Genomic DNA, 16,461 nt, shown 5'->3' with positions numbered 1-16,461 from the left:
TTTCTATGACATAGATTGGAAAATAAAGATTGCAAAATAAAATAGATTGGAAACTTATATGATAAAAGATAGACCTGGGGCCATAGGTTTCACTGGTGTCTTCTCTCAAGATAACATAAGTATTACGGTGGGTAAACAAATTACTGTCAAGCAATTGATAGAAAAGTGCATAATTATGAGAATATCTAGGCATGATCATGTATATAGGCATCATGTCTGCGACAAGTAGACCGAAACGATTCTGCATCTACTACTATTACTCCACACATCGACCGTTATCCAACATGCATCTAGAGTATTAAGTTCATAAGAACAGAGTAACGCATTAGGCAAGATGACATGATGTAGAGGGATAAACTAAAGTAATATGATATAAACCCCATCTTTTTATCCTCGATGGCAACAATACAATGCATGCCTTGCTGCCCCTACTGTCACTGGGAAAGGACACCACAAGATTGAACCCAAAGCTAAGCACTTCTCCCATTGCAAGAAAGATCAATCTAGTAGGCCAAACCAAACTGATAATTCAAAGAGACTTGCAAAGATAACAAATCATACATAAAAGATTTCAGAGAAGAATCAAATATTGTTCATAGATAAACTTGATCATAAACCCACAATTCATCTGATCTTGAGAAATACACCGCAAAAAGAATTACATCGAATAGATCTCCAAGAAGATCGAGGAGAACTTTGTATTGTGATCCAAAGAGAGAGAAAAAGCCATCTAGCTAATAACTATGGACCCGAAGGTCTGTGGTAAACTACTCACACATCATCGGAGAGGCTATGGTATTGATGTAGAAGCCCTCCGTGATCGATTCCCCCTCCGGCGGAGCTCCGGAAAAGGCCCCAAGATGGGATCTCTTGGTTACAGAAGGTTGCGGTGGTGGAAATAGGGTTTCGTGGTGCTCCTGGATGTAGGTCGGTGGAGCTGCGAGGGGCCCACGAGGGTGGGGGCACGCCCAGGGGGGCAGGCACGCCTCCCTGCCTCGTGGCCTCCTCGCTCCTTTCTTGATGTCTACTCCAAGTCCCCTGTACCACGTTTGTTCCAAAAATAACTCTCCCGAAGGTTTCATTCCGTTTGGATTCCGTTTGATATTCCTTTTCTGCGAAACACTGAAATAGGCAAAAAAAACAGCAATTTGCACTGGGCCTTGGGTTAGTAGGTTAGTCCCAAAAATTTTATAAAAGTGTATAATAAAGCCCATTAAACATCCAAAACAGATAATATAATAGCATGGAACAATCAAAAATTATAGATACGTTGGAGACGTATCAAAGTCGGTCTACTAATCTTGGACGTGATGCCTATGTAATGATCATTGCGTGGATATCGTCATGATTATTTGAAGTTCTATCAATTGCCCAACAGTAATTTGTTTACCCACCATTTGCTATTTTTCTCGAGACAAGCCACTAGTGAAACCTACGGCCCCCGGGTCTCTTTCTCATATCATTTGCCTTTGCGATCTACTTTTCCTTTGCTTTTATTTTGAGATCTATTAAACCAAAAATACAAAAATACCTTGTTGCAATTCATTCTTATTTATTTTATTTGGCGTTCGATCTATCAATCTACTACAATTTTATTCACGCCCGTTTGCCCATCTTGGGGCGCCGCTACCTGAATGGGATTGACAATCCCTTTTACACGTCGGGTTGCGAGTATTTGTTATTTGTGTGCAGGGGCTATTTACGTTGTGTTGCTTGGTTCTCCTACTGGTTCGATAACCTTGGTTTCATATCTGAGGGAAATACCTACCGCTGCTGTGCTAAATCATCCCTTCCTCTTTGGGGAAATACCGACGTAGCTTCAAGCCGCCATCAGTCAGGTCCTGACGTAGGTCGTATGTGTAACCCGGAGCCGATGACTCCTTGCCTCTATGGTGAGGGGGCGCGGGCCGTTGTTCGGCATAATTAGCCGTTTTGTCCCGTCCATGTGGTGGTCGGTCCTGTTGATCAGCCTGATTGTATTTTGACGGATTGGCGCAAGGGCCTCATCGTCGAATTGTGACAGTAGCCTGCATTTTGGATAACTCTCTGTCAAGCTCTCAAAGCCATATCCTTCTTCGGCGTCTAGGACCTTAGTCCATCTGTCATTGAGCGTGTCCTGTTCGGCTTTAATCTGTTATTGTTTCTTTCTCAGGCTTTGCGCGGTGGCGATGAGCTGTCGCTTGAAGCATTCTTGTTCGAGGGGTTCTCTGGGACAATGAAATCTTCGTCACTGAGGCTGACATCCTCTTCGGAGACAAGTAAGTAGTTACTATCTTCTAAATCTTCGCGATCGGCGAATTCTTCGGGTGAATTGACCCTCTTTCCTTTCATCCTGATCGAACGCAGGCTCCACGGGGTTTTGGGGGGTCTTCGGCATTATCCGGAGTGTCATTGTCTCTGGAGCCGGTGTTGCTTTCCCTTTCTCGACACGATCATGAGTGGCGCCGCTGACGCTGACGTTTTGGTGGTTCATCGACGGGCTTATCCTCATATGGATCCTGAATGCCATCATCGTCCTTCCTCTCAGGGGTGTCCACCATGTATACATCGTAAGTAGAAGCGGTCGTCCAACGCCCGGTGATGGGCGGGTTTTGACCTGGTTCGGCTTCGACATCATCGTCCATGCCATCGATGTCTTCAGAAGTGTAGTCTAGCATGTCAGTTAAATCCTCAACAGTGGCTATTAAGTGGGTGGTGGGTGGGACGTAAAATTCCCCAGTCTCAGCCCCCCAGTTCGCACTGGGCGTAGTTCGGGGGTGACACCTCCGTGATGGCGAGATATTGCATTAAGTCCAACGCCTCGTTTAAGAGCGAGAGTTGGACGGGCGTCTGAGGATCTGTGGAGCTAGGTTTGGTGGTAACCGATTGACCGAGCCCGAAGGACACAGATCTCAAGAGTTTAGAGTTGGTGCCCTGAGGCGAGTCCGACTTCCCGATGATGGGGAGAGTCCCATTTGATTCTGGGTCCGCCGACAAATTGCTCGCATCTGGGTCTCCGGCTAGAAGCTCCATGATGGCAGAGAGTCCGGCGGGGTTCACCCTCCCGTCTTCGGACGAAGTAGTCCGGCCCGGATCTAAGGCCGAGGCGGACATGAGCGTCGACCCTTGGGCGGGGTCTGCTAGTAGAACCGAAGGGCCTCCTTCATGCGGGTGGGGAGCGGCGGCCGAAACCGTGAACCCCTTGAAGATGAGGTCTCCTCGGATATCGGCAATGTAGTTCAAACTTCCAAACCCGATCTGATGACCAGGGGTGGAGATGTCGACCTGCTCGAGGTGATCGGTCGAGTTGGCACATAGCACGAAGCCACCAAACACAAAGAGTTGACCAGGGAGAAAGGTCTCCCCGGAAACAGCGTCGTTGTTGATGACGAGGCGAGCCATCGATTCTTCTATTGACAAAACAAGAGAACTCCCAATGAAAGCACCAATGTCGGTGTCAAAACCGGCAGATGTTGGGTAGGGGGTCCCAAGTTGTGTGTCTGAGAATCGATGGTAACAAGGGACAATAGGGACACGATGTTTACCCAAGTTCGGGCCCTCTTAAAGGAGGTGAAACCCTACATCCTACTTGATTATATTCGGTATGTGTATAGGGGTTACAAGAGTTGATCTACCTCGAGATTGTAATGGCTAAACCCTAGCTGTCTAGCCTATGGTTGTTCTGATAGCCTCTACGGACTAAACCCTCCGGTTTATATATACACAGGAGGGGCCTAGGGTTATACAGAGTCAGTTTACAAGGGAAGGAAATAATACATCTGGACACCAAACTTGCCGTCCACGCATATAGGAGTCCTATCCGGACACGGGGGATAGTCTTCTGTTTTATCTTCATGGCCCATTAGTCCGGCCCATATCGAATAGACCGGACACCCGATGACCCCCTGGTCTAGGACACCCTCAGCAGGTGACGGGCGTTGGTGTCAAGCTCAGAGATGTTCTGCTATCTTTTCAGTTTTGTCATGTCGGTCTTTACGTGACTTATACTTTGTTTTTTATGATATGAATGAGACGTATTACCATGCAAAACACACACACATAGAGATAGAGATTCATTTTGTGAGAGACAAGGTAGCTCCGAGAGGTATGTGTTCTTCATGTTCCAACCAACGCTCAGTTTGCTGGTATCTTCACCAAGGGGCTTTGAATGGCATCCTTCATCGACATTTGTGCGGTCTTAATGTTGGCGAGCCCGCCGTTGACACTGCGCGGGGGTGGGGGGGTATGGGGTGTACCACGATCGGCAACACTTATACCACGATCACCCACATTTTCCACTAGTCTTTAGACTTCGGTTGTACTCGGCTACTATATGTAATCCCTTCCTGTACTCTGAATCGACGAGGAGACCATTCTCTGAAATTACACTAATTAGGGTCACAACAGACGAGCCAGACCAGCGCCGGCGGGAGGCACAGGAAACCCTAGCAGATGGGTGTCCTCGTGTACGAGCGAAGGGGTATGAGCCTGGGTTGATTGCGAAATCATTGGTATACACTTTTTACCGGAAAGTGCTCTTCTGCTCTCAAGCTCAAATGCTCCCTGATGAACAGTAAAATAAAATTAGTAAAAAATACAAAAAAATGTAAATGTTTTTTTTGGTAAATTTTGACAAATGTTTTATGCGCTTGACAAATTTCAGCATGAAAGGACATTCGTGGACGCCATGGAAAAAAAGAATCAACGCTCCAAAATGCTTTCAAAACTAGCATTTTTGGAGCATCGTTTGTTTTCACGACTTCCATGAATGTTATTTCTTGATAAATATTTGCAAGCCCACAAGACACTTGAGAATGTTTACCACAAAAATATTCAGATTTTTTTCATTTTATGTACTATTTTTAATTTAATTTTCATCAAGGAGCATTTGATCTTGGTATCAGATACTCCGTGTCCTTTTTACCTCATTTTCCTTTTTATTTTCATGTTTTTTTCATGTGTTTCACCAATGGATGTGCCCTTGATGTATATTAGATACCGTTCATATTTTTTTTATTCAGGGGTACATATGACCGCTCTATTACCTAACTTATTTGTTTGGGTATGAAAAGAAAAGATTAATAGAAGTATCTTTCTCATATTACATCGGACAGCACACCACCACACACGCGCACATGTGCAACATTTTCTTGGCAGACTTGGCTAACTTGTGCCGAGATGGTTATGCCAGACTAGAGGCTAGCTAGGTGGTGTGCCTTGCCCGCAGAGCTACAAGATACTGATTCCTCCTTTCATATGCTACAAGATACTGACTCCTCCATTCATATCCTACAAGATACTGATTCCTCCTCTCCGGGCTACGGTTGATTGATAATCAAACCCCATTGCCTAACTAGGCACTAGCAGCCGTTAATCTCTTTGATGCCACATGCACGGATGTATATCCAATTTGCTATATATACACCCCGGCCGAGTTGTGTCTGCACAGAGCACCACATAGGCAGAGAATCACGCAATCAAACCAAAGTGAGAGACCAAGAGAGATGGCGTCCAAGGCATTCCCTGCTCTGGTCCTTGTGGCGCTCGTCTGCGGCCAGCTTGTGGTCGGCGGCCATGCCCAGACCTACGTCGGCGGCGGCCGCATCAGGGGAGGAGGATCTGCTCCCGGAATGCAGCCACCGACTTACCCTCCTGCCCATGGCCACTCTTCCACCATTGGTAATCTACCTCTGTTGTTTCTCCGTTTGCTTGCCATTGATAAACCATTTCATTTTCCTGTCATTTCCCTGGTTCTGACTGTTGTTTGTTTGCATGGTCTGTGAATATGGCAGGAGAATACGAAGGAGCTGGAAGGCCTTCAGCCGTGGAAGAAGACAAGGCCTTCATGGTCAACAGCCTGCCGGCGCACGACCGCCCGCTGCCTGTCCCGCCTACCGGTCACTAGTCCGTCTAGGCAACGCAGTCGAGCTTGAGATCAGCGGCCCAGTGGCCAGCACTAATAATAAGAATAAATTTGTGTGAAGTTGTCCTGTGGTGACTCTGTTCCTGTCATCAGGGGTGTAAAAGCAGAGTACACCGAACTACTAATAAAAGTACTGTTGAGAAAGTTGGGACTTCACAGTGGTTTCAAGAGAACATATATAAGTTTGTTCCGAAATTCCGTTTACATCTTACCATGAACATAATATGGATGTATCTAAATCGTGCATGAACGTTTTCGATCTTGCACTGTTGTAATTAAAACCATACATGGTTGAAACTACGACGACGTCTCGAACGAAACGATCCTAATCACTTGTCCTTGAGTTAGGTAAAGACTGCAAGCATATCGCAAAAAGAAGAACCGATATATACATCCCGGTTCCTCACTTTTGGCCAGACACCGCAACCATCGATCTCTCTAACTAGAGATAATAATATGTCAACATGCCCTGCGGTAGTTAGCGTTTTTTCTGTGCTGATCCCTTTTAGCTAAGAATCAATCTTGTATTTATTATGTAAACATCGTAAATATTTATATTTTGTATTTTTTCTAGCCATGTGTTCATGCGGTCCACTTGTGCTTTGAATTTTGTTTCCAAGAGAAAACGGAGACCTGCCCATTTGTTATCTTGATAGAGAGGGGATTCTCTAACTTCTACTTATATGCAACCCTCGTCTGTACATAGTACACAATGAACAAAAAAACTGTGTATAGAGTAAAAAATGTGTCAAACAAATTAAGTTTACAGTATGGTTTGATCTAATATAATCTAATCAACAGCTGCATCCTCCAAACAGCATACAGTAAAAGTAGAAGACCTGTGGTAAAAAAACTAAAAATGATGTAAAGAACTGAATGTACATAAACCATCTAGAAACAGCAGCGGCAATAACATCAGTACCAGGTCTGATAATTGCAATCGGTCACTAAAATAACATCAGTACCATGTAACTAATACTGAATACAATGATCACCAAGAGATACAGGACAATTGTTTTCACTAGTGAGTATATAATGTAGCAAGGGACACTCCAAACAGCCAGAGTGTTACCGAAAAAGGCTTTCGCCCTGCTTTATAAATAAAGCAACCACCGAGCACAAAGGTATCAAGGTTCCAACCACACAACACACACACACACAGCCACCGCAAGCAGGTCCGACAAACACACACACAGACGAAACCCAGGTTCAACAGAGTGTTCACCCCATTGAGCTCTTCAGCAAACATTTAGGCCAAGAATTGTAACCCGGTACATTATTTGCCCTAGTGGATATGCTGGGCATGCTATCAGAAAGGTGGTGGTGAGCCGCCTGGCCCAGGGAACCTTGGAGCAGGCAGAAACAACAGAGGTAGAAACTGCACAGAAACATTCTTCAGTTGCAGAGAATCAGAGATATCTGATTCAAACAGAGAGAAAAAAAAAACTTCGAGCGAAGAAAGCTAAACCACTAATGTACACCTCGCCACTTATACTATCTGGATGAATTGTTTCTTCTTTTCCTTTTGAGATGTTAACTTAACAAACTGATGATTCCGGTGGAAAAAAATTGTGAATTCTCAATTTCCATTTGCTAACTGAGGATTCAACTTACCAGGATACAAAGAAGCCACCAAAGCCAGCCCGACAATAAGCAGAGCGAGTACCACCCAGAAATCGAGGGCCTCCCAAACCTGGTCCTCCAGGCCCATGAGGATCCATTCCACTACAGTTTCATATGAACTCAATCAATACACAGTTTTTTTCCCAGAAAATATGCAAGACTTGATGCGACAGTACAAACAAGAATCAGAAAAACTAAAATGGGCTTTAGCCATTAACTTGCAAACAAGAATTAGAAAATTTTAAATGTGTCTTCCTCCAGGCCATAACACCAGCATGTTACATGTCCCTCATGTCTTGCAAATTACCATGAAGGTTTCAGTGTAGTCACATAAGACACAATGTTCTTTCATGTGAAGTCTTGCACATACAAAATTCAGGAGGCAGTTCCATGTTTATGTTGTGTTAGATTTCCATATTTATCTTGTGTTGTGGATCTATTTCGTCAGAAAAAAAACTGCAACTCCTAGTAGCATGTGTTTAATGATGTGCAGGCTGCAATGTTGGTCGACTCATCTGAAAAATACACTGGTTACTAAACCTTGTTCAGATGGTTTTGGACACAACTAGGTTACTACCAGTGTCAGTAGCCTGCCTGTATAGAACAGCTTCTACATTGTATAGAACCACCCAAAGTGTCTTCTGCCCTTGTGGACTTAACCAACCTTAGGTTTCTTCCTCCTGGGCAAGTTTTCATTGCGTGTTTGAGTTCGATATTAGCAAGAGAAAAACAAGGCATGTTTCTGCATTTTTTTCTACTCTGGTCGATAACAATCTATGAACTATTAGTTTGTATTTGATTTCACACGCCGGCTTGTAAAAGTCACCAACAAGGTGCAACGTAGACTAGAGTCCTGATAACGACATTCAGGTACTGAAATAACATCAGTGTCAGGTAACTAGGTAAGGCTGCATACAATGACCTCCGAGAGAAATATAACTAGGTGAAGAATGCATAGATGTACAGTAAGAACTAGTGCCTGTGCAACTACTACTCTGCAATGTTCCAACTACTATGCATCCTCAGCTTACTCTTACAGAACATTTGAGTTCAATGTGATTGGTTACAGATCGTTGAAAAATAGAGGATGTAAACTTGGACCAAACATCACCCAATACAGTTTAAGGTGAAGAGGCTTCTTGATCCATCGCCAGTTACACGCACCAGATCAATTAATCTGGATGATGGAACTTACTTTTACACCTTACTTCTAAATTCTAAAGTAATCTACAGCTGTATTGCCACACAACAGGCCTGTGCTATCCTGCTCGAGACATGAACAAAAAATTATGGAACCTGGGCCTGACAATGACCAACATTTCTTGTGCTTATCCGTACAGGTTTTGCTTCTTCAACTTATGTTCAGATTGTGCATCACAAGAAGCACCAATCCTTAAATGTATAGTAGGATATGGGAAATAGTAAGAGGTCATTCCAAATAACATAATAGAAAAATAGTGTCCTGATGAAAGCACAAAATGGTATCCATAGATTTTTCAGGTTACGGTACCAGTCATTCCTAGAAAATACTAAATCTCCTTGATTGAGAGAAAGATAACCAGCTTAAAGTCTCCATAAGCTCTACCTGACCAGATGCAATGGATGCATGAAAAACAATGAATTACGAGAGAACATTTCATTGAGTAGTCGACTAGGGTCAACTATTTAATTTAACTACTAGTACTCCAAGGTCTTCTAAAATATCAGATGCGGCATGCAAGTCAACAAATAATCTGCCTATGTTCATCATCAGTTTCAATGAAATGTAGAAACAGACTACCATGTTCTTACTATTGACTATTAAGAAGACCACTAGATAGAAATGGTAATGTCAATTCTTCAATTCAAGAAAAAGGGCACCAATAGTGAAGTCAATTCCTCAGCCAAGAAAATAGACACATTAGGCAAATTGGGTGGCAAATATTTCGAAAGCAGGGCAAAATAGTTTCAAAAGCAGAGCAAAGCATCAACATAACATCTTTCACTTCAGCCAAGGGAGACAGGCATATAACAGTCAGAGCTTCTGATCATAATTTATATACATCAATGAACAAAAAAGAAGAGGCCAACAGACACATGGTTGATCCAATTCATAGATATTGCAACCTATAAGGTGGGAACCGAGGCTGTTAAGAAGCACCACCTCACTCAACAGCCATCAGACTCAGAGGAAAGGCCAAGGTGTTCACAACATAACCTTCAAGAGCCGGAAAAAAGGTATGCTGAACAAGGCTTTGCTTGAGCCGACATTCATAAATATGGAGGTCTAGGAGACCACGATGGGTTGATGTGAAGTGCCCACTGACCACATAATTTTGCTGAACAAGGCTTTGCTTGTTCACAACATAATTTTTCCATGAGTATCGATGTGAAGCGCCCACTGACCAAAACTGACAAGCAAGAGCATACCACCATGCCTAGAAGAAGCAGTGTTCACACTCCAAAGTTTAACATCCCAAGAGTCATCACAACCTTCAAACCGCCCACTGATTTCTTTGACCGGCAATCTGTTCCGGTACTTTAAGCTCCAAACCTCGCTCTCGTAGTTCTTCAACAACCATATACCAACAGTGTGGTTGTCATCATCATGGCAATAGATGGCGAGCGTGTCATCCATCTCAAAGATATATGACTTGGTGGGAACAATTAGAGCATGCATGTGCTAGAACGACTCAACTATGATGTCGTATACTATTATGGGCTTGCTTTCACTCAGGTGGTGATATAGTGGGTACCAATGTAGGCTATCATGCACTTGGACAGGTAGGTTGAAGACCTCTGACTCTGTTCCCGGCCACCCGATGTACCTCGTGGCTGGTCGGAGCTATCGGCGTTCTGGGAACGGGGGTCCCTAGACTTGCCTGCCTGCGGCCTGCGGCGTGGCTCAAGTGGGTGCCCAGCGCGGCCCATCTTCATCAGCTCAAACTCAAAACCCTCACGAGGGGCCAAGCCTCGTGGGGCGGACGACAGAAAGCTTCCTCACAGGCAGCCTCATCAGGCAGGCTCGCGAGGAGGCGGAGAGATCAAGGCAGGGATACCTCGCGAGAAGCCCGTGACACAAGCCATGACGATCGAGACCAGGCGGGCGCCAGGCGGGCGCCGGCCTGCGCAGTGTCCTTGCTTCCCCTTTGGTGCAAAGGGGGCAAGCACATGCCAAGGCATCGGGCAAAGGTTGCCATTCCGGTGCAACGAGACCAAGACCAGCAGAGCGGCAGGACGGAGGTCACCGTGGAGCCCAAGACGGCGTCATCACCAGTACTTTTGGCAGCCGAAGACCACCTTTGGTCAGGATAACTTGTACTACATGTTCCCCTTAAAAATGGCCAATTGTTGGCGCCCTTCCCGCTCATTATTTGGGGAGAGGCCCAGGGTCTCTATAAATAGAGCTAGCCACCACAGAGTAGAGGGGGATCGACACATAGAGACATCTAGAGATCTGATAGAGCCCTAGCAGAGAGAGAGAGAGAGAGGTCACCAAAGTAGTTCATCGCACCAGCCCAAGAACACCTCTCGCGAGGCTGTTCTTCCCTTGTACTGTTCATCATCAGCCCCTGAGGCAATTCACCACACCACACACTGGAGTAGGGTATTACACCACAACGGTGGCCCGAACCAGTATAAACCTCGTGTCCCTTGTGTTGTTCGTTGTTTTCAGCTTAGATCACGCGAGGAGATTGGACGTAGATTGGTAGGGGAGAGATCTCCGCGCGCACCCCAGTGTTCGAACCTCAAGGGTCTGCCGGAACTTGAAATCCGACAGGAGCCCAACGGAAGGACATACTCCCTCTGTTTCTTTTTAGTCTGCATATAAGGTTTGGTCAAAGTCAAGCTTTGTAAAGTTTGACTAATTTTATATTAAAAAATATAATCATTGACAATATGAAATCAATATTATCAGATGCACCACAAAATGTATTTCATACTATGTAGTTTTAATATTGTAGATGTTCATATTTTTTTATATAAATTTAGTCAAACTTTGTGTAGTTTGACTTTGACCAAATCTTATATGCGAAGTAAAAAGAAACGGAGGGAGTACCCGTCAATTTGGTCTTCAAATGTGCCCATATCATACCGTTGCAGTAGCAGCCGGTACTCGCTAGTAGGTGGATGCAGGTACATCCCCAAGACGGCGAAATCCCACAGTGGCTCCGGGAGGGAGGCGTGCTCGCACGTGGCTGGGTTGCAGATAAAGATGTAGGATCCAGAGGCAGTCCTGGCGATATTGGAGAGGATGAGGAGGCCGTCGCATGAGGCTTCCAGATAAAAGTACCCGTCAAGCCGGACGACGGTATGGAGCTGCATGGAATCAGCGGCCCGGTGGTCGAAGGCGAGGATGTCAAGGAAGTGGACGCCGAGGGCTAATTGGCTGCCGGCCAAAATGGGTAAGGCGGGCTGGCGGGCGTGGTGCGCCAGGAGGAAGCAGCGAGCGGAGGTGACGCGACACCAGGCGCGGCAGCGGAGGAGCGATTTGGGGTCGAGGCGGACGAGGATCTCCCAAATGACGACGATCTCGTCTAGGAGTCCGATGAGGAGAGATGTCACTGCTGTTGCTGGCACGACGTCCGCCATGGCCGCCGGCTGGGAGCTCATCCTCGAGTAGTGCGGGTGGCGACAGAGGGAGATGGAAATGGAGAGCAATTAGTTAACGAGCGCTCCTTTGGAAGCCTCGTAACAATTAGCGCTACTTGGCGCGCTCTCAGCCATTCGCCACATATCGCGTTCTCAGCCATTCGTCACATGTCGCGCTCTGGGCGTTCCCTTCGGATTTTTTTATTTTTCCGCACGCGTTTTCGGCTTTTTAAATGGTTTTTTCTAGTTTTTTTTGATATTTTGGTTTTCTACCGGTCTTCTTTACCTTTTTGATAAAAAAATTGAAAAAAAAATTTGCACGAAAAAATACATTTTCTTTTTTTTCTTTTTTGCGAGAGTCACGGTCGTGCTTCTCGGAAACGGAAAAAAACAAGTTTTCTGTTTTTTTTCTTTTCGCGAGAATCACGGTTTTGCTTTCGCGAGAGGCATGGGTGTGCTATCGCGAGAATCACGGCCGTGCCTCTCGGAAACGGAAAAACGTGTATTCTGTTTTTTTCCTTTCGCGAGAGTCATGGTTTTGCTTCCGCGAGAGGCACGGTTTTTCTTTTCGCGAGAGTCACGGCCGTGCCTCTCGAAAACGAAAAAAAGCGTGTTTTCTGTTTTTTCCTTTCGCGAGAGTCACGGTTTTGCTTCCGCGAGAGGCACGGGTGTGCTTTCGCGAGAGTCACGGCCGTGCCTCTCGGAAACGGAAAAAAACATGTTTTTTTCTTTCGTGAGAGTCACGGTTTTGCTTGCGAGAGGCATGGTTGTGCTTTCGTGAGAGTCACGGCCGTGCCTCCTCGGAATAAAAAAAACACGTTTTCTCTTCTTTTTTCCTTTCGCGAGAGTTACGGTTTTGCTTCCGCAAGAGGCACGGTTGTGATTTCGTGAGAGGCACGGGCGTGCCTCTTTCGGAAAGGGAGAAAACCCGTGCTCCCGGTTCGGTTTTTTCGTGAAAAAAAGTTCATTAAAATCTATCAACATGAGATCTAGTTTTGAAGATCTCGACGCGAGGAATCCAACGGTGAAAGCGGTTCGAGATTAGATAAAAGGTTTTGAATAATCAGATCTACAAAAAAGGGAAAACTCCAAGATTACAACAAGTGGCGTGATGCATGTGTGTCACTTGTCGCAACCAAGGGAGTTGGAGTGATCTTTGCAACAAGTACTTCTCAATTAGTGATTTCAACGGAAATGGGCACGGCGCAGGTTCCCAACCCTACGGAGAGAGATCTGGGATGAGCTTAAGCCCAGAACCGGGCTGGGCTTAGCCCGAAAGCAGATCACTTCCCCTAAAAAAACAGATTTTATTTTCTATTCTCTAAAAGAAAAAAAACAGATATTTTTTCCTTGCCACCGGAAAAAGGGAATTTTCCTGGAGACTGGAGTACAACTGTTTGGAAATACATAATAAGGTGTTCATAACATTCAAAGGGCATCAATCAGACAATGTTACATGAAGCCTTTCGTGTGCTCATATATGGTACCAATTTTGTTTTCTTCAACTTATATTAAAGATGCTGCATTTTGTTACTGAGTTCACGACAACCTCTAACAGAACATTGTCACGAATACAGTTGAGAGAAATATGAAACCACGTCTTACAAAGTTTATATTTTCAAAAGGTGTAGAGAAGGTGGCCACTATGGTGGTGGCGTGATTCCTTATATTCCTCTGAAAGCATGTCATGCCACAAGTTGAAGACGGCCCCAGGGCCCGGAAGAGATAAAGTAGCCATGCTAGCCTCCCTAGTCCAGGACCTAATGTGATTCGAGACCGTGATTGTAAAAAGGGCAATTGTTATAAAGGTCGGTCACAATCCCCTGGCCTGAGGCCAACATTGTCAACAAGGATAGTGATGCCATCCCCTCACTGCGAGCATGTCAACTGTGAGTATCCTGCTGTGAAGCACCTGTGAAGAGAAGAATTTGCACTTTGGCTCAGAATGGGCAAAGATACTTTTGCATTACTTCATCATAGTCTAGATATTGAGTTGTGCTTCAAATCAGAGAATTGCAATTTTAAGCTTGACATAATTAAAAAATCTAAAAATGACACATGGGCCCCATGGTATTGGGAGAGGCCCAACTTCCCCTCTATATATTGGGAGTTGGGTCGTTTTATTGATGATCACCAATAATTTATTGGAGATATGTAGGATGTCCGAGCTCGTTTTTTGGCCCAAATTCCCCCAATACAAAGAATGGGGATGGCAAGGCAAAGTTGTTTGAGATGATCTAAGATATTTGTTGAACTCCACGCTTTATATATCCTTGTCCTCGGATATTTAAGAATATTGAAATATACAAATGCACACACATATATACAGTACAATTTTGTTTTTGTTGTGGTTGTTTAATTCTTAATTGTTACTACTTTAGTTGTTTGAACTTGATACCTGCACTTTGTTTAATAAATGGTTGTGTACATCGAAATAATGCAAAGGTCGAGGGTATGCCTCTATTTCAAAATAAAAACAGACACTATGATTTACACAAGTTTGATAGACTAACCTGTGAAAGGATTAAAATTTGTTCTTTACTAATCGAGTTTGAGGAAATATTGTATAATCTTATATAGGGTATTGTTTAAAATAGAAATTATTTCTGCTACAACACAAAATTTAGTTTGGCATGGTGTGCATATATTTTTGATGACTGCTGTTAGAAATGTAAACAAAGAATTTTATATTAAATTTAGCAACCTTTGTATATGGTTCTTAGACAAAAAATATGCTACTTGATGTTGTACTTATAATTAAGTACTGAAGTTTAGTATAAATAAAGTTTGTTTAAACTCGCTCTGGACCTAGAAAATGTTTATGACATCACTAGATAATCCCCGGGGAGGTGTGTGTATGTCGCGCGAGTGCACCAAGATTCTACTGGCAAATGAGCAGGAGGACGACTCCACTTCAACTCCGACATCATGTCTTATTACAATGTCTGTGTTCATCAACTGCATCAAAAAATTATCATGCCCATTCTGCTTCAATATACCATTAAGAATGTCATCAACTAATGTAACTGTTTTTTGCATTGGAGCACACACGAGGACTGATTTCGTCAACGACATCTGTACTGGTGCAACTGATGTAAGAGATTTGGCGGAAACCTCTTGTTCAACAATGTACACACAATTTAAAAATGATTTATAATGGAAATTTTATTAATCTCAAAATTAGATCAAATAGATACAACACCACAAGTGTTTTTATAATATATTGTGTTTTGTTAATACATTGAACAAATCAAATGATGAAATTGTTTTTAAAACATAAGACATCAAAGGGTGAACACTTAAGGATGAATGCGTGTGCTAGGGGATCTGCACAATCACACTTGGAAGCCACACCTAAAAATACCCTTCGGACCAGTGGAGATGCCACCATAGAGAATGGCTACCTTTATTTATAGGTACACACTGATCTGATCATCAACGTACAAGATTCTACTTCTTCTTGCAATTTCTTCATGAGAATATTAGCTAATGATTTAGTATGGGATGTTTTATGTTTAGGACTCATCTATGGAGATGTTCTTGTCAATGTTCATCTGCTTCTGATTCCGCGTGGGGCTCTAGAATATGAAACTCGCCTAGATAAAGCAGAGCTTCTTGGAGCACAATAGAGTTGTCACCCCACAGTAGTAGATGCATTTCCACAATGGTTCAAGATACTTTCTAGATCGTTCACCGACCAGCCCCTCAGTTCCGGTGGACACAACATCATCTATAGAGGTGTTCACAAGGTCAAGACCATAGAGGCCATCAAGAAGTCCAAGATGATGGAGTAGGACAAGACCAATGACTTCGCGAGGGAGATGCATATTCTCTCCCAGGACAACCACCAAAACGTCTTGAAGCTTCTCGTCTGCTGCCTTGAGGTGGAGTACCCAATGCTGGTCTATGAGTATCTCAAACGACACCTCTTCCACTTCATCCACTACAAGTAGCTTAACACTGACATGCCCATGGATAGTCGGTAGAGGCATTGGCATACATGCACTGAAAGACCTACCTGCCAATCCTCCATGAAGATGTCAAGAAGGCCAACATCCTCCTCCAGAGCAATTTCACTACAAAGTATTGGACTTAGGGGCGTAGTCAGCATCAAGTGGCAACGCTAAGATTGCAACAATAGTGTAGGAGACCCACGGTGAAAGGATCGATACGGTCGACTAGAGGAGGGGTGAATAGGAGACTACAAATTTTAATATTTCTTGTCAATTTTAAGGCTTAGCGGATAAATAGGGTTCACTAGATATGCAACTACATGAATGCAACCTTTATGACAAGCAAGTTCCAAGCTAAATATGCTAGGCAAAAAAATAAGTAGCAAGCCAACAAGCATACAAAGCAAAGTA

General features: G+C 44.1%; 1 protein-coding gene and 1 long non-coding RNA gene across 2 annotated transcripts; one reads left to right on the top strand and one right to left on the bottom strand.

Moving 5' to 3' along the window:
- Window positions 1-5,413: 5,413 nt before the first annotated feature.
- Window positions 5,414-6,046, top strand: LOC147966569 (uncharacterized). Its single transcript, XR_015607799.1, has 2 exons — window positions 5,414-5,658; window positions 5,772-6,046. It is a non-coding gene; the product is annotated as an uncharacterized LOC147966569 (long non-coding RNA).
- Window positions 6,047-11,530: 5,484 nt separating this feature from the next.
- Window positions 11,531-12,097, bottom strand: LOC147966568 (F-box protein At3g07870-like). The gene has a single exon (XM_087530876.1). The coding sequence runs from the start codon at window positions 12,095-12,097 to the stop codon at window positions 11,531-11,533; it is 567 nt and encodes a 188-aa protein (XP_087387002.1).
- Window positions 12,098-16,461: the final 4,364 nt, after the last annotated feature.

This window comes from Triticum urartu, chromosome 6A (genome assembly GCF_056163025.1).
Source record: "Triticum urartu cultivar PI428250 chromosome 6A, HENAU_Tu73, whole genome shotgun sequence".
In the NCBI taxonomy this organism is placed as follows: domain Eukaryota; kingdom Viridiplantae; phylum Streptophyta; class Magnoliopsida; order Poales; family Poaceae; genus Triticum; species Triticum urartu.
The sequence above is the reverse complement of the archived record's forward strand: the minus strand, read 5'-3'. Positions and strand labels throughout refer to the sequence as shown.